General features: G+C 47.9%; 1 protein-coding gene across 1 annotated transcript in view; it reads right to left on the bottom strand.

Annotated features, from left to right (window-relative positions):
* The window catches only part of BACH1 (BTB domain and CNC homolog 1), a 29,425-nt gene extending 10,901 nt beyond the window's left edge, over positions 1–18,524 (bottom strand). Inside the window, exons 1-3 of the mRNA XM_069760821.1 lie at positions 18,458–18,524; positions 7,103–7,387; positions 3,049–4,386 (exon numbers count right to left, since the gene is read on the bottom strand). Coding sequence (XP_069616922.1) covers positions 3,049–4,386; positions 7,103–7,342 — 1,578 coding nt within the window. The 5' untranslated portion in view covers positions 7,343–7,387; positions 18,458–18,524. The remainder of the gene's footprint in view (positions 1–3,048; positions 4,387–7,102; positions 7,388–18,457) is intronic.
* Positions 18,525–18,726: the final 202 nt, after the last annotated feature.

The raw sequence follows: 18,726 nt of genomic DNA, 5'->3' as shown, positions 1-18,726 counted from the left end.
GAAGTCACCAATCCCATACACAGGTGCGTCTCACAAAGTTAAAATATCATCAAAAAGTTAATTTATTTCAGTTCTTCAATACAAAAAGTGAAACTATCTTATCTAGAGTCATTACACACAGAGTCATGTATTTCAAGTGTTTATTTCTGTTAATGTTGATGATTATGGCTTAGAGACAATGAAAACCCAAAAGTCATTATCTCAGTAAATTAGAATACTTTATAAAACCAGCTTGAAAAATTATTTTAACCCCTTCATGACCCAGCCTATGTTGACCTTAATGACCTGGCCGTTTTTTGCAATTCTGACCAGTTTCCCTTTATGAATAACTCAGGAACGCTTCAACGGATCCTAGCGGTTCTGAGACGGTTTTTTTCGTGACATATTGGGCTTCATGTTAATGGTAAATTTAGGTCGATAATTTTTGCATTTATTTGTGAAAAAATTGGACATTTGGCGAAAATGTTGAAATTTTTTCCATTTTCAAATTTGTAATTTTTATTCTGTTAAACCAGAGAGTTATGTGACACAAAATAGTTAATAAATAACATTTCCCACATGTATACTTTACATCAGCACAATTTTGGAAACAACAATTTTTGGGGCTAGGAAGTTATAAGGGTTAAAAGTTGACCAGCGATTTCTCATTTTTACAACAAAATTTACAAAACCATTTTTTTAGGGACCACCTCACACTTGAAGTCAGTTTGAGGGGTCTATATGGCTGAAAATACCCAAAAGTGACACCATTCTAAAAACTGCACCCCTCAAGGTGCACAAAACCACATTCAAGAAGTTTATTAACCCTTCAGGTGCTTCACAGCAGCAGAAGCAACATGGAAGGAAAAAATGAACATTTAACTTTCTAGTCACAAAAATGATCTTTTAGCAACAAATGTTTTTATTTTCACAAGGGCAATAGGAGAAACTGGACCCCGAGAGTTATTGTACAATTTGTCCTGAGTATGCCGATACCCCATATGTGGGGGGTAGAGGGCACTGTTTGGGCGCACGGCAGGGCTCGGAAGGGAAGGAGCGTCATTTGACTTTTTAAATTACAAATTAGCTACAATCTTTAGCGGACACCATGTCGCGTTTGGAGAGCCCCTGTGTGCCTAAACATTGGAGCTCCCCCACATGTGACCCCATTTTGGAAACTAGACCCCCAAGGAACTAATCTATATGTGTGGTGAGCACTTTGAACCCCCAAGTGCTTCACAGAAGTTTATAACGCAGCGCCATGAAAACAAAAAATCATTTTTCTTTCCTCAAAAATTATTTTTTAGCCCACAATTTTTTATTTTCCCAAGGTTAACAGGAGAAATTGGACCCCAAAAGTTGTTGTCCGGTTTGTCCTGAGTACGCTGATACCCCATATGTGGGGAGGAACCACTGTTTGGGCGCACGTCGGGGCTCGGAAGGGAAATAGTGACATTTTGAAATGCAGACTTTGATGGAATGGTCTGCGGGCATCATGTTACGTTTGCAGAGGCCTTGATATGCTTAAACAGTAGAAACCCCCCACAAGTGACCTCATTTTGGAAACTAGACCCCCCAAGGAACTTATCTAGATGTCAAGTGAGCACTTTGAACCCCCAAGTACTTCACAGAAGTTTATAACGCAGAGCCGTGAAAATAAAAAAATCATTTTTCTATCCTCAAAAATTATGTTTTAGCCCGTAATTTTTTATTTTCCCAAGGGAAATTAGACCCCAAAAGTTGTTGTCCAGTTTGTCCTGAGTATGCGGATACCCCATATGTGGGGGGAAACCACTGTTTGCTTTGATAGCACCCTTCATCTTGTCTGCATTGTTGGGTCTGGTGTCTCATCTTCCTCCTGACAATACTCCATAGATTCTCTATGGGGTTAAGGTCAGGCGAGTTTGCTGCCAATCAAGCACAGTGATACTGTTGTTTGTAAACCAGGTATTGGAACTTTTGGCCGTGTGGACAGGAGCCAAGTCCTGCTGGAGAATGACATTTCCATCTCCAAAAAGCTTGTCGACAGAGGGAAGCATGAAGGGCTCTAAGATTTCCTGGTAGACGGCTGCGCTGACTTTGGTCTTGATAAAACACAGTGGACCTACAGCAACAGATGACATGGCTCTCTAAACCATCACTGATTGTGGAGACTTCACACTAGACCTCCAGCACCTTGGGTTGTGGCCTCTCCACTCTTCCTCCAGACTCTGGGACCTTGATTTCTAAATGAAATGCAAAATTTACTTTCATCTGAAAACAACACCTTGGACCACTGACAACAGTCCAGTTCTTTTTCTCCTTGGCCCACGTAAGACGCTTCTGGCGTTGTCTATTGGTCATGAGTGGCCGACACAAGGAATGTGACACTTGTAGCCCATGTCCTGGATACGTCTGTGTGTGGTGGCTCCTGAAGCAATGACTCCAGCAGCAGTCCACTCCTTGTTAATCTCCACCAAATCTTTGAATGACCTTTTCTTAATCCTTTCATGGCTGTGGTTATCCCGGTTGCTTGTTCACCTTCTTCTACCACACTTTTTCTTCCAGTCAACTTTCCATTAATATCCTTGGATACAGCACTCTGTGAACAGCCGGCTTCTTTAGCAATGACCTTTGTGGCTTACCCTCCTTGTGGTGTGTGTCAATGACTGCCTTCTGGACATCTGTCAAGTCAGCAGTCTTCCCCATGATTGTGGAGCTACTGAAACATAAGGGACCTTTATAAACGCTTAGGAAGCCTTTTGCAGGTGTTTTTTGGTAATTATTCTAATTTACTGAGATAAATTACTTTTGGGCTTTCATTGGCTGTAAGCCATAATCATTAACATTAACAGAAATAAATGCATGAAATAGATCACTCTGTGTGTAATGAAGAATAGATGAGTTTCACTTTTTGTATTGAAGAACTGAAATAAATTTACTTTTTGATGATATTCTAATTTTGTGAGAAGCATCTGTATCTACTTTTACGAGAACAGCATAAGACAAAGGGGCATTCCCATACCATTTTGCTTAGTACCGACATTTGCAACAAAAATTGCTAAGAATCCCTTTATGGGTGCATCCTACCTCACACTCCTGTTCTTTGGCAGAACAAGATCCGCCGCTATCTTCCTCGCTGTCCGTTTCCGAATCCTCCTCCAAGTTAATAGGACACACATACGGGCACTTGTCCGGCATCGTTCCTCTATCCACATTTTCACTGTTCGCATCCGGATTAGTGTCGCAAGCCTCATTGGAAATGTTACTCATAAACGGGCACGACACAGAATTAAGGGTAGTAAAGGTCCGTTCGGGGGTCTCATTTGAAATAGAAATGGAAAGCCATGGGCATTCCGATCTTCTATCCGCACTGTTCAGGTCCTGTAGTTGCTTTGGAGTTGACATTTCTGTTTCTTCATGACCTGAAAATTGGCTGGGGTACACATCGGACCAAAAACCTTTTGCGAGATGTTCGGCTACTTCTCTCTCCACATTACTACGTTCTTGGATTGGTTCCATGGCAGAAGACATGTCCGGGTCGGACACATATTCCTGTCTTGGTAAATCAGGTGCCCGGCTGCTGCTTGTTTCGTTGCCGCCCTTGTCAGGAAGCACAGCTGGATTGGAGCCATTCAGGGGGTCCATGTAGTTAACGTTCCGATATGGCTGGTACACGCACGGAAAAGGCACAGAACTGAAGTCTGGAAGTCCGGCTCTTATAGGAAAACATGGAGGGTAGACGGCTGGGCTGGCGATTTTGTCCTCGTTGCACAGGTTGTCATAATATATCACATCCGTGCCCTGCAGAGGTAGAGAGCTCAGATTTACATCAGCCTTTGATAACTGAAGGTCCTCCACCTGAGATTTTGGCTGACTGGTACCTTCGGACATCTCACTGGATGGAGCTGGTGACAAACTCTGAGCTTCTTGGTTGCTGGAGCACGTGCTGACGGATCGGACTCTGCCCCGTCCGCAAGCTTTCTGAAACTTCCTGTACTTTGGGCAAAGAGAGGAAAAGTTGGAAGCATTCTCTCTGGCAAAGCAAAAAGTTTCACATGGCTGTTTTGGACTTTCTGGGGACGGGGATAAGTTTGCAATCTCCGTTGGACACTTGAGGTTCTGGGAGAAGTCCTCCTTCCAGATATCTTCCACCTCGTGTACCACTGCTCTCAAAGTCTCGTCGGGTTGGCGCTGGATGCTCGCCTTCGGGCAGAAGGACTTGCAGCATTTTTTTCGGGGACATTCTGAGGTTTCGCATTTATGGTCGGAGAATTTTAGGGAGAGGAACTGGAAGCAGGCCTCCTCGATATCATGGACCTCCAGGAACTTTGCACATTTTTTGATTTCCAGTAAGTTGTCTTTGTTGACGAGAAGTTTCGAAGTGTAAGAAAAATGGAGCAGCGGAAGAAAGCCCTTCACAGTCACCTGAGAAAACAAGATGAGAAAGAATGAAAATTATCCCAAGGACGTGTAAAAAATACAAACAAAAAAAAACAACCACAGAAAAGCAAAAAGAGCCCGCTGTGATCACCAGAGCACAAGGAGGGGCGGCTGTGACCACCAGAGTACAAGGAGGGGCGGCTGTGACTACCAGAGTACAAGGAGGGGCGGCTGTGGGCTACCAGAGCACAAGGAGGGGCGGCTGTGGGCTACCAGAGCACAAGGAGGGGCGGCTGTGACTACCAGAGTACAAGGAGGGGCGGCTGTGACTACCAGAGCACAAGGAGGGGCGGCTGTGACCACCAGAGTACAAGGAGGGGCGGCTGTGACTACCAGAGTACAAGGAGGGGCGGCTGTGGGCTACCAGAGCACAAGGAGGGGCGGCTGTGGGCTACCAGAGTACAAGGAGGGGCGGCTGTGACTACCAGAGCACAAGGAGGGGCGGCTGTGACTACCAGAGCACAAGGAGGGGCGGCTGTGACCACCAGAGCACAAGGAGGGGCGGCTGTGACTACCAGAGTACAAGGAGGGGCGGCTGTGACTACCAGAGCACAAGGAGGGGCGGCTGTGACTACCAGAGCACAAGGAGGGGCGGCTGTGACCACCAGAGCACAAGGAGGGGCGGCTGTGACTACCAGAGTACAAGGAGGGGCGGCTGTGACCACCAGAGTACAAGGAGGGGCGGCTGTGACTACCAGAGCACAAGGAGGGGCTGCTGTGACCACCAGAGCACAAGGAGGGGCGGCTGTGACCACCAGAGCACAAGGAGGGGCGGTTGTGACCACCAGAGTACAAGGAGGGGCTGCTGTGACCACCAGAGTACAAGGAGGGGCGGCTGTGACCACCAGAGTACAAGGAGGGGCGGTTGTGACCACCAGAGTACAAGGAGGGGCGGCTGTGACCACCAGAGCACAAGGAGGGGCGGTTGTGACCACCAGCGCACAAGGAGGGGCGGCTGTGGGCTACCAAAGTACAAGGAGGGGCGGCTGTGGGCTACCAAAGTACAAGGAGGGGTGACTGTGACTACCAGAGTACAAGGAGGGGCTGCTGTGACCACCAGCGCACAAGGAGGGGCTGCTGTGACCACCAGCGCACAAGGAGGGGCGGCTGTGACCACCAGAGTACAAGGAGGGACTGATGTGACCAAAGGGGATATATACATGACAGTGATTCTGTGCTTTGGTGTTGCGTAGATCATTAATGATGTTGGTAAGTTAATAGAAATAGATAGCATGTCATACAGTGGGTACGGAAAGTATTCAGGTCCCTTTAAGTTTTTCACTCTGTGTTTTAGTGCAGCCATTTAGTAAATTCAAAAAAGTTCATTTTTTCCTCATAAATGTACACTCTGCACCCCATATTGACTGAAAAAAACAGAAATGTAGAAAGTTTTACAAATTTATTAACAAAGAAAAACTGAAATATCACATGGTCATAAGTATTGAGACCCTTTGCTCAGAGTGGTCGGACGGAAGCCTCTCCTCAGTGCAAGACATATGAAAGCCTGCATAGAGTTTGCTAAAAAATAATAATTTTTATAATAATAATAATTTTTATTTACATAGCGCCAACATATTCCGCAGCGCTTTACAAATTATAGAGGGGACTTGTACAGACAATAGACATTACAGCTTAACAGAAATACAGTTCAAAACAGATACCAGGAGGAATGAGGGCCCTGCTCGCAAGCTACAAACTATGAGGAAAAGGGGAGACACGAGAGGTGGATGGTAACAATTGCTTTAGTTATTCGGACCGGCCATAGTGTAAGGCTCGGGTGTTCATGTAAAGCTGCATGAACCAGTTAAAAAAAACAAACAAACAAAAAAAAAAACAACAAACCACACATGAAGGACTCCCAGATTATGAGAAATAAGATTCTCTGCTCTGATGAGATGAAGATAGACCTTTTTAGCGATAATTGTAAGCGGTATGTGTGGAGAAAACCAGGCACTGTTCATCACCTGCCCAATACAGTCCCAACAGTGAAACATGGTGGTGGCAGCATCATGCTATGGGGGTGTTTTTTAGCTGCAGGGACAGGTTGACTGGTTGCCATTGAAGGAAACATGAATGCGGCCAAGTACAGAGATATCCTGGATGAAAACCTCTTCTAGAGTGCTCTGGAGCTCAGATTTGGATGAAGGTTCACCTTCCAACAAGACAATGACCCTAAGCACACAGCTAAAATAACAAAGGAGTGGCTTCAGAACAACTCTGTGACCATTCTTGACTTGCCCAGCCAGAGCCCTGACCTAAACCCAACTGAGCATCTCTGGAGAGACCTGAAAATGGCGTCCACCAATGTTCACCATCCAACCTGACGGAACTGGAGAGGATCTGCAGGGAAGAATGGAAGAAGATCCCCAAATCCAGGGGTGAAAAACTTGTTGCATCATTCCCAAGAAGACTCATGGCTGTACTAGCTCAGAAGGTGCTTCTCCTCAATACTGAGCAAAGGGTCTGAAGACTTATGGCCATGTGATATTTCAGTTTTTCTTACTTTAATAAAATTGCAAAAATTTCTACATTTCTGTTATTTTTCACTCAAGATGGGGTGCAGAGTGTACATTAATGAGAAAAAAAAATTAACTTTTTTTGAATGAACCAAATGGCTGCAATGAAACAAAGAGAAAAATGTAAAGGGATCTGAATACTTTCCGCACCCACTGTAGATGTAAGACTCCTCGGCCGTCCTCACCTCTTCGGGCAGGGTTACGACACACTCGCCATTGCTTGGTTGCACAACCCGTGATAGGAAGTAATCGCTGGAAGCAGCGAGCACAGAGCGATGAGCCCTGAACCTCTGCTCTTCCACCACCACGGTCACATCACACAGCAGGCCCTGCTCCCGATGGCTGTTCAGGCGAAGCAGAAGGTTTGCGCTGTGAACTGAAGACTCGTAAGCGAAATCAGCGTCCTTCTTCTCACTACAAGACATCGTGCATCGGGGTCTCGGCTACCATGCTTCCTTGTATCTCCACCACTGCAAGAGAAACACACACAGGGTTACTACAGAGGCCTCCGACACAACGTGCCCGGTGAAGGACGAGTATCCCCATACGTGCAGAGGATTGGGACACTTTCTGCATCTTTATCTGGCTTTAAAGAGTAAAAAGTCTGTAATAATAAACTTTGTAATATATCTTATCAGATAAATCTGCTTCTTTCTCCTCCCGGACTGATCATTCATTCTCAAAAGTCTCAATTTAGGGGTAAAATGGGGCCATCACTGCATGCAGATGTTCCAATGACAGAGAGGAGATGACAGTTGGTGCTCGTAAAGTTCTATGGAGAACTTTCTGTCATTTCTGCCTCCGGCTCCTCCTTCCATTGAATTTTACAAGCACCAACGGACGTCTCCTATCTCAGTAATGGGAAAATCTGCCTTCACTGAATATGGACAGTGAAAAAAAAAAATCAGTCCAGGAGGAGGAAGGAGCAGATTTCTCTGAAAAACATAAATAAACTTGCAATGTCTTATGTGTACCATTAGATTACAAAATAAAATTTAAAAAAGATGGATTTCAGGACACTTGCAGCAAATCCGCACATTGTGCTCCAAACTTGGACCATATAACCCTGCCTAAACTCCAGCAGTAGTCCAGTAGGAGAATATGTTAATGTTTCACCCCAGAATCTTTTTTTTTTTTTTGCTGGTGGGCATAATCAGTGTACCTCCCCCTCTGGCATCCAACTAGTCTTTCTACTTCCCCCTCTGGCAGCCGACCAATCTCTTTTACTTCCCATCCTTCAGGTGAACTCTCAGCTCTCCTTTCCCGCTACTGTAGAGACAAGCAGGCAAAAAGCTATTCCCATTGCACATAGTGACTGAGAACGTGTCCACCAGCACTCAGTCATTAGATGGACGTTCACATTGCTATGCAGCGGGCAGCACGGTGGCTCAGTGGTTAGCACTGCAGCCTTGCAGCCCTAGAGTCCTGGGTTCGAATCCTACCAAGGACAACATCTGCAAAGAGTTTGTATGCTCTCCCCGTGTTTGCGTGGGTTTCCTCCGGGTTCTCCGGTTTCCTCCCACATTCCAAAGACATACTGATAGGGAATTTAGATTGTGAGCCCCAATGGGGACAGCGATGATAATGTCTGTAAAGCGCTGTGGAATATGTTCGCGCAATATAAAAATAAAGATTATTATTATATTATCATGATTGCAAACACAAGGTGGCGCCATACTGGGTAAAAGAAAAGTCAAAGAAATTCACAATTATTTTTTTTTTAATAGCAATTAAATGGCAAACATCTATGCAGTGATCTGTATATTTATGTTATCTAAATTCCTGACAGGCAATTGCAAAAAAATTTAAAAAAAATGGTTGTAATGAAATGCCAAGTAAACACATTGGCAGCATGTAGGCCACATTGGCCGCTCTTGCTTGCGCTGGCACAAGATGGCAGAGACTGGTTATACATTTATATAGAGATTGATTCAAAGCTGCCCATTACCCAGACTGTCTAATTGGGCCACAAGGGACGGCAGCAGCACAAACGACCACCGAAGGCCAAGCCGATGGGCCGCCGTTTCTTACATGATTAATAACTCGACAGATGCCATGTTATTTCAGGTCAACTCCATTCAAGGAGAGTTTGAATACTAGCAAACCTTCTGGTGCAGGTGTACTTACTTATGTCACATTTACAGACAGATGTGTATATTGTGCTGTGTGTCCCCTGCTAGCACTGATCGCAGCGCGAGCAGAGGAGAATGGTGAGAGCTGTCTACAACACCTGGTGCCGGGGAAAAGCGCTAACAGTACCGCTGATTCCCAGGCGCCGGTTCTGCAACATTTATAATGCGTTTTAGACTGTTTCATCAGCCTTGCTCAACAAGGGAATATTGTTTAGTCAGAAATTGGCTCACTGCCCCTTAAGCATTATATGAAAATCAACTCCACCCGAAAATCTGATGTGATTCTTCCCCGCCAGACGGATGTACAGGATGTTCTTGGACCATCAATGGCAGATCCTTTTGGACTCATGTTTGTAGGTCGGATCAGGAAATCAGAGACCGGCAGGGAACCTGGGCATCAGTAAGGACAGTACACGTATTCTATAACTATTTGGAAGGGTGGACGACACGTTTGAAGCTTAATTCCTCATTTTATGGGGGTAGAGCTCCCAGCTGGCTCTGACGGCTGATGACTGGCACTGCCAGGGCAGACGCCTGCTCCACCATGACCACAGAGCACATATCTAAGCAGCTTCTCAAACAGCAGTGGTGACCTGGACCATGGGAACCCGGCACATGTCTACAAGTGTCTAGCATATCCCCCGAGGGCAACCACATAGCAATAAGCGATTACACACAGAGCTACACGTGCATCTGCTGCAACGGTCTACCTGCAGGTCAGGTACGTGATACACACATGGAAATTCCCAGCTGGGACTACCGGTTTATTTGCTTTTGACTTTTTAACCCTTGAATATCTTTGCAATGGCGTAAATACAGACTGTGTGCACAGTGCAGCGCTGTCCTTTCCTAGGGTCCATGTATACAGGTATCTGGGTAATGACCGCCAGTTACATTAAACAGCCACGGCCTGTCCTGCTTCTGTAATGTCCACTTGCGACTAGAAATGGGCAAACCCGGACAATAAAGTTCGGCGTCCATACCGAACACCTGCTGTTCGGACACGGACTTCATCAGGAAGTGTGTGTTACTGTTCGGCCCCCGGGTGTTTGTTGCGCTGTCATGCACATGACACCGTGGCAAACTCTGCTTCTGATCGGCGGTAAAATCATCACCAACGGTCAGATAGCCGCGGTTCCAACGCTGTCAAATGGCAGCATGAGCCCACAGCTGTGATCGGAGGTATAACGTTTACCTCTGATCACTGGCGTCAGCTGATGGGACTACAGCTCCAATCAGCCTACGTCTGATGCCGCTAATAACAGATCAGGAGCAGCTAATGGGAGTAGTCATCAACCGGCGCCTGCACTTTAAGTAAATAATTAAAAAAAAAAACTGGCATGGGTTCCCCTGCATTTTTAATAACCAGCCAAGCAAAACTCACAGCTGGGATCTGCAACCCTCAGCTGTCACTGTGAGCAAGGCTGGTTATCAAGAATAAACGGTGTGGGCCCCCCCATTTTTGACAACCAGCCTTGCTAATGCTGACAGCTGGGGGCTGGTATTCTCAGGCTGGTAATGGGCCATTGATATTGTCCCCCGCAGCCTAAAATCAGCAGCCCCAAGCCTAGAAACGACGCACCTATTAGATGCACCAATTCTGGCGCTTTGCCCGGCTCTTCCCACTTGCCCTGTAGCGATGGCAAGTGGGATTCATATCTGTGGGGTTGATGTCACCTTTGTATTGTCCGGTGACATCAAGCCTATGGCTTAGTAACAGACCCGAACATACAGGAGTCCACCCACCTCTACTTGCGACCCCTTACTGTACAAGAATATTATGTGAGTGCTGTTCTGAGAGGAGTCGAGATGGCCACGTCCTAATCCTGTCTAGTAATTTTGATGGACGTTGCTGAATACTGGTAAGGTCATTACCTGCCTGGATGAAGCTTCTGCAGCATCCAGCATGTGCAGCCATACTGACTCCGTACACACTGAACAGTCACGTGATGTGACAATGTTCTGCTGGGAAAGCTTGGGTCCTGGCCTTATTTGTATGTGACACAAGCCACGTACCCAAACATTGTATAGATCAAATATCCCCTAAATAGCAAAGATAGAACCAAATAGCAAATACCATCCATCGGCAGGAAAACGTCCCTGCCACACTGCAGAAACCATCCAGGAATGGGCTGAGGAAGACGACACAAACTTGGTCTGCAGGATCCCTGTGGGAATCATCTGTGGGATGCGCTGGTAAACAGATCCGATCGACAGAGTCCGCACTGAGAGACTCACAGGATCTGCGGTCATCTTGGTGCCAGATACAGCAGTACACCATCAGTGATCTCGTGGTGTCCATGCCTCAATTGCCCAGAGCTGTTTTGATGGCCATCATGCACAATATTAGGCAGGTGCTTGGTGTTATGGCTGATGACTGCTGACTCCATTACACAAACAAAAGCTGATTACTACTATTACTATTATTTTGGAAACTGTACTTTGGTAAGGCAGTTACCATGAAACCACGGGACAGTGATCTGTTGTTGTACCTATGTATCCAGTAAAACGTTTTCTGATGGAGATTTCCGCAAATTCAAAGATCACTCCTGCATTGAACCTCTCAATCACCCCAAGGGTACATGTGTGCCAAACCTCTTGACCACCCAAAGGGAGGGTGCACGTCGAACCTCTCGACCATCCCAAGGGCGCATGCTTGTTGAACCTCTCAACCATCTCAAGGTGCATGCTTGTTGAACCTCTCGACCATCCCAAGGGCGTATGCTTGTCGAACCTCTCGACTATCGCAAGGGCGCGTGCTTGTCAAACCTCTTGACCATCCCAAGGGTGCATTCTTGTCGAACCTCTCGACTATCCCAAGGGCGCGTGCTTGTTGAACCTCTTGACCACCCCAAGAGTCAGTGCGCAGCGAACCTCTCAACAACCCAAAGGGTGCGTACGCCAAAACACTAGACCACCCAAAGGGCGCGCCAAACTTCTCGACCGCTCTAAGAGTGCACCGATCGCAAGTGCTTGGTTTGAAGAGTCATTTTCGGCAGACAGACTCCCTTTAATCATCTATCCGTAGAATCTATATATATATAATTGTCTAAGGGTTTGTCTGTCTGTCTGTCTGTCTTGGAAATCCCGCGTCTGATTGGTCAAGGCCGCCAGGCCTCGACCAATCAGCGACGGGCACAGCATGGCGACGATGATGTCATAAAGGTTGCCTCGACCAATCAGCGACGGGCACAGTCTGCCGCGAATTCGCCTTGACCAATCAGCGATGGGCACAGTATCAACGTAGATGTCATAATGGTTGCCATGGTGACGATGATGTCATAAAGGTTGCCTCGACCAATCAGCGACGGGCACAGTCTGCCGCGAATTCTGGAATCATCATTGTCCATATACTACGGGGATATGCATATTCTAGAATACCCGATGCGTTAGAATCGGGCCACAATCTAGTATGCAATAAATGTCTAATCAGTGGGACACTGACCATTAGAACCGAATTCCCGAGCCCTAGTTCTTCCTCAATGCGCAACTAAAGCTAGAAAACAACTGAACAACATGGGATGGATTATTGGAGGTGATGCACGGATTATTGGAGGTGATGCACCATTCAACGTCTATGGGGCTGTAGAGAACAGCCGCCAAACCACATTGTTCCAAAACTACACTGCTTCTTTACCCATCCTAAATCTAGTATTTTAAGTCTGAAAAAATGTATTTTCTGCTCATTATTTTAAGTGGTTCCTATGATGTACTGTTCACCTTGTGCAGACGTGAAGCTGTCATCGCTAGGTCAGAAGGACGCCCTGTGTACATACCTGGGCTCCGCACGTTTGCACACATTGCAATTATCGCTTGCTCGGATTATACAACAAATCTGACATCCTTGACTAATAACCCGCGCCGCTCACAGGTCAATGTAACGTGAGGTGTGAATATTCACATCCCGCTGCTGGGAATTTCCACCTCTGCTGACTTTGCAAAAGGCTACAAAACCTAGCAGTCACACCCACAGAAGAAAAAAAAAGGAGAAAAATGTCCGCTTTTTATACGAGTCATGAATCTAACTCGCCTCCTATTCAAATCGAGAATTTGTGAAAAAAGACCACTGCACACGGCCTCCACCCCATCATCCTAGTCCAGTGCACGAGTGGCTTACAAATGTTTTTTTTTCTTCTTTTAATTGGAGGAAAACGGATGCTGCACCGATGTTAAAAACTGACACATGGATCAAAAATGGATAAAAATTGGATCCAGCAAAGCGGATAGCTGTTCGTTTTTTTTAGCTCAGATGCAAAAAAAAAAGGGATGGATGAAACCGGCTTATAAGTGAATAATACGCACAGGCCTTTTGGAGGTAAATCAGTTTTGTCAACGTGCTCATTTTATCCATCAGTTTTATCAGTGCCTCGCCTATGGTCACGGCAGCCCCAAATGCACCCAGAGGTCCCAGGAGCCCCAAATAGACCCAGTGGTCACTGCAGCCCCAAATACACCCAGAGGTCCCAGGAGCCCCAAATAGACCCAGTGGTCACGGCAGCCCCAAATAGACCCAGTGGTCACAGCAGCCCCAAATAGACCCAGTGGTCACTGCAGCCCCAAATACACCCAGTGGTCACGGCAGCCCCAAATACACCCAGAGGTCCCAGGAGCCCCAAATAGACCCACTGGTCACAGCAGCCCCAAATAGACCCAGTGGTCACTGCAGCCCCAAATACACCCAGAGGTCCCAGGAGCCCCAAATAGACCCAGTGGTCACGGCAGCCCCAAATAGACCCAGTGGTCACAGCAGCCCCAAATAGACCCAGTGGTCACTGCAGCCCCAAATACACCCAGTGGTCACGGCAGCCCCAAATACACCCAGAGGTCCCAGGAGCCCCAAATAGACCCACTGGTCACAGCAGCCCCAGATAGACCCAGTGGTCACAGCAGCCCCAGATAGACCCAGAGGTCCCAGGAGCCCCAAATAGACCCACTGGTCACAGCAGCCCCAGATAGACCCAGTGGTCACAGCAGCCCCAGATAGACCCAGTGGTCACAGCAGCCCCAAATAGACCCAGTGGTCACAGCAGCCCCAAATAGACCCAGTGGTCACAGCAGCCCCAGATAGACCCAGTGGTCACTGCAGCCCCAAATACACCCAGTGGTCACGGCAGCCCCAAATACACCCAGAGGTCCCAGGAGCCCCAAATAGACCCACTGGTCACAGCAGCCCCAGATAGACCCAGTGGTCACAGCAGCCCCAGATAGACCCAGTGGTCACAGCAGCCCCAGATAGACCCAGAGGTCCCAGGAGCCCCAAATAGACCCAGTGGTCACAGCAGCCCCAAATAGACCCAGTGGTCACAGCAGCCCCAAATAGACCCAGTGGTCACAGCAGCCCCAAATAGACCCAGTGGTCACAGGAGCCCCAGATAGACCCAGTGGTCACAGCAGCCCCAAATAAACCCAGTGGTCACGGCAGCCCCAAATAGACCCAGTGGTCACGGCAGCCCCAAATACACCCAGAGGTCACAGGAGCCCCAAATAGACCCAGTGGTCACAGCAGCCCCAAATAGACCCAGTGGTCACAGCAGCCCCAAATAGACCCACTGGTCACAGCAGCCCCAGATAGACCCAGTGGTCACGGCAGCCCCAGATAGACCCAGTGGTCACAGCAGCCCCAAATAGACCCAGAGGTCCCAGGAGCCCCAAATAGACCCAGTGGTCACAGCAGCCCCAAATAGACCCAGTGGTCACAGCAGCCCCAAATACACCCAGTGGTCACAGCAGCCCCAAATAGACCCAGTGGTCACAGCAGCCCCAAATAGACCCAGTGGTCACTGCAGCCCCAAATAGACCCAGTGGTCACTGCAGCCCCAAATACACCCAGTGGTCACAGGAGCCCCAGATAGACCCAGTGGTCACAGCAGCCCCAAATAAACCCAGTGGTCACGGCAGCCCCAAATAGACCCAGTGGTCACAGCAGCCCCAAATAGACCCAGTGGTCACAGGAGCCCCAAATAGACCCACTGGTCACAGCAGCCCCAAATAGACCCAGTGGTCACAGCAGCCCCAAATAGACCCAGAGGTCACAGCAGCCCCAGATAGACCCAGTGGTCACAGCAGCCCCAAATAGACCCAGAGGTCACAGCAGCCCCAAATAGACCCACTGGTCACAGCAGCCCCAAATAGACCCAGAGGTCACAGCAGCGCCAAATAGACCCAGTGGTCACAGCAGCCCCAAATAGACCCAGAGGTCACAGCAGCGCCAAATAGACCCAGTGGTCACGGCAGCCCCAAATAGACCCAGTGGTCACAGCAGCCCCAAATAGACCCACTGGTCACAGCAGCCCCAAATAGACCCAGTGGTCACAGGAGCCCCAGATAGACCCACTGGTCACAGCAGCCCCAAATAGACCCAGTGGTCACTGCAGCCCCAAATAGACCCAGTGGTCACTGCAGCCCCAAATAGACCCAGTGGTCACGGCAGCCCGAAATAGACCCAGTTGTCACTGCAGCCCGAAATAGACCCAGTGGTCAAAGCAGCCCCAGATAGACCCAGTGGTCACAGCAGCCCCAAAATGGACCCAGAGGTCACAGCAGCCCCAGATAGACCCAGTGGTCACTGCAGCCCTTCCATGTAAAATCTTCAGATGTCACAGGTGCCCTTATATGGTCCCAGAAATTAAAGCTTGACCCCAAATCCCCCTAGAGTCACAGCAGCCCCTTCCTATAGCCCCGTGGTATAATCGGATTCTCCACCTGGCCCCATACACACAGATATATGGCGGCATGTTCGCAGCTTTGTGTACAGCACTTATGTCACTCTGAGGCCCAGACACCTGCGATGTTTCGCACAATCCTGACCGAGTTTTTTTTCCATTTCTATAAACAATGACTTTCCAGAAGTCAGAAAAGTGAACGTGACGGACGAGGCTCCGACTTTCTAGTGATTGGAGGGGGTGAGGTTTATGACGTGAATTACTGATTTACAGAGACACGCATTGTACACTTGTTCCTGGAAACACACGTGTACGGGGCGACAAAGACATATAAGGTGACGGGACAAGAAAAGGTAACAAGCAGACCCCCAAACTGCAGCCCAGACATTCTGCAGGGGCGCGGAATCATCGTGATGATCGCACTAGCTGATCTAGAAATCACAAATGTCAAAGTTTATCCAGTACTGTGCAAAAGTGTTAGGCAGGTGAGGAAAAAGAAGCTATGAAAAATAAATAATGTACAGTTTATCAATTAGCAAAATGCAAAGCGAACAAATTAAAGATCCAAAGACAAATCAATATTTGGTGACAGCTCGTGACATTCCAAACTGCAGCATCAAGGTACATGTGCACACGTCAGAGACAGAATTATGGTCGGGTGTAGGATAACTAATTATACCAAACCGTTGAGAATGATCGTCAGCATCATGTGTAGGGTGAAACACAAACCATAACAATCAGCTGTGTGGGAGGTTTAACACTGGGGGAGGAACACACAAGCTCTGGTGCAAAAGGTGAGGTTCTGGAAGACAGTTTTAGGTCACAGGTCAAACACCATGGCAAGACACAAGGTAGTTGTACTGCATCAGCAAAGTGTGCACCAGAAAAAAAAAACGTCAAGATGTGCGGTTCGAGGTCTTTTGAAGAGGCACCAAGAAATGGGCAACTTTAAGGACCATAGATGAAGTGGTCGGCCAAGGAAACATAGCAGCAGGTGAAGGACACATTATGTTACTATCCTGTAAAATCAGAAGATGCCCAGCAGAGGAATCAGTTCAGAGCTGGCAGCAACCAGCGGGACACAGCTACAGCCATCTACTGTCCAGGAAAGTGGTCTTCATGGAAACATTGTGGTCAAAAAGCCAGACCTTCTACTTGGAAACTTGTGATGCTGTGACTTAAAGGGAGATATGCCATCGCTTAAGTGGGTGGAACCATTTCAAAAGATTATTCCCGTTAGTACTGAGGAATAGTGATGAGCGAGTGTACTCGTTGCTCGGGTGATCTCCGAGTATTTGTGACTGCTTGGAGATTTAGTTTACATCCCGGCAGCTGAATGATTTACAGCTACTAGACAGCTTGATTACATGTGGGGATTCCCTAGCAACCAGGCAACCCCCACATGTACTCAGCCTGGCTAGAGCTGTAAATCATTCAGCTGCCGGGATGAAAACGAAATCAGTGAGCACTAACAAATACTCAGAGGTCACAAGAGCAACGAGTGCACTCGCTCTTCACTACTCAGGAATAGTGATGAGCAAACGTGCTGGGATAAGGTGTTATCTCAGCATGCTCGGGTGTTGAGTGTCTACAGAATGCTCTAATACTATGTTTGAGTCCCCGCAGCTGCATGTCTCACGACTGTTTGACAGCCGCAACACACGCAGGGGTTGTATAACAAACAGGCAATCCATGCGTATGCTGCAGCTGTTGAGCAGCCATGAGACATGCAGCCGCGGGGACTCGAACATAGTATTGGAACATGCTGTAAACACTCAGCACCTGAGCATGCTGAGATAACACCTTATCTGAGCACATTCGCTCATAACTACTCAGTAGCTGACCTTTTTCTCCCCCTCCCGGGGTCTAGAGCTGCCTCTTGCTACGGCTCTGGTCTTTGTTGATCAGCTGCAGTGGTGATGTCACATCAGCAGCACTGCAGTCAGTTACTCCTACATAAGACGGCCAAGCTGCGGAGGTCAGTGACTGGCTGCAGTGCTGTAGCTGATGGGAGCGGTCGCAGATCCCTGCACAGTTCAATGCCTGAGAGCGCCGCTGTGCAACGAAAACTGTGCTGCAACCGCTGCATTCTCATGTACAGTGGCGCCCCCCAAGAGGTGATACCCCCAGATATCAAAATAGTCATGGGACTAAGCCTTTAAGAGGGGCACGCACCTCTCAGCCATCGGATATACGTCTGACAGATGTCCTCTATAGGAGCCACATAGAGAGTCAGCTCCCAGCAGCAGCTCCCCCTCTGGATGACCAGTGAATTGCAATAATATATATAATTCACTATGCACCACTTTGTAGACCATTTATGCAGTTTGCACCCATTTAATTTCCCCCTCCCCCCAGAAACAGCGCCTCTCTTGCCCACAGGCTGTGTATGGTATTGCATCTCCAGCCTATTTATAGAAAAATATTTAGAATTGAGAGTCCTCGGTGGTTGATACCTTTTAATGGCTATTTATATGGATCCAAGACGTCCTCACACTGGACCCTGTGACGTCACAGCTGATATAAATATATATATATATATATATATATATATATATATATGTATAGAACCTAACACACATTGTGTGATGCAAAGTGCCACAATGCCAAGCCACTGCCATACACACAGCAGCCCTCACACTGACCACAGAGGACGCGTCCCCTTTAAGAGGTGATGTCGGCGCCCCTCAGACATGGCGGCCCTCTCCTCCCCGCAGTCCCGGGCGGCCCCTCTCCCCTCACTCACCGCGGCCGGAGACATGGACTCCTCTCTCTGCTCTTCCTTATTCTCCTCCAGCTGCCTGTGTCTCCTGCAGTGACGTGACTGTGTGACGTCACCGGCTACAGAGGCTGAGGAGGGTCATATTCGGACAGTATGCAAAGTGTGTGTGAGGGTGAGTGGAATGTGTGCTGTGAATATCACATACCGTGCAGCCTCAGTGTGAGACATCTGAAGAAAATGTACAAACAGTGTAATAGAGAGGCGTCACTCACATATACATCGGTGCAGCAAGG

Source organism: Ranitomeya imitator, chromosome 3 (genome assembly GCF_032444005.1).
Source record: "Ranitomeya imitator isolate aRanImi1 chromosome 3, aRanImi1.pri, whole genome shotgun sequence".
Classification (NCBI taxonomy): Eukaryota; Metazoa; Chordata; class Amphibia; order Anura; family Dendrobatidae; genus Ranitomeya; species Ranitomeya imitator.
This window is presented reverse-complemented; position numbering and strand designations above follow the sequence as displayed.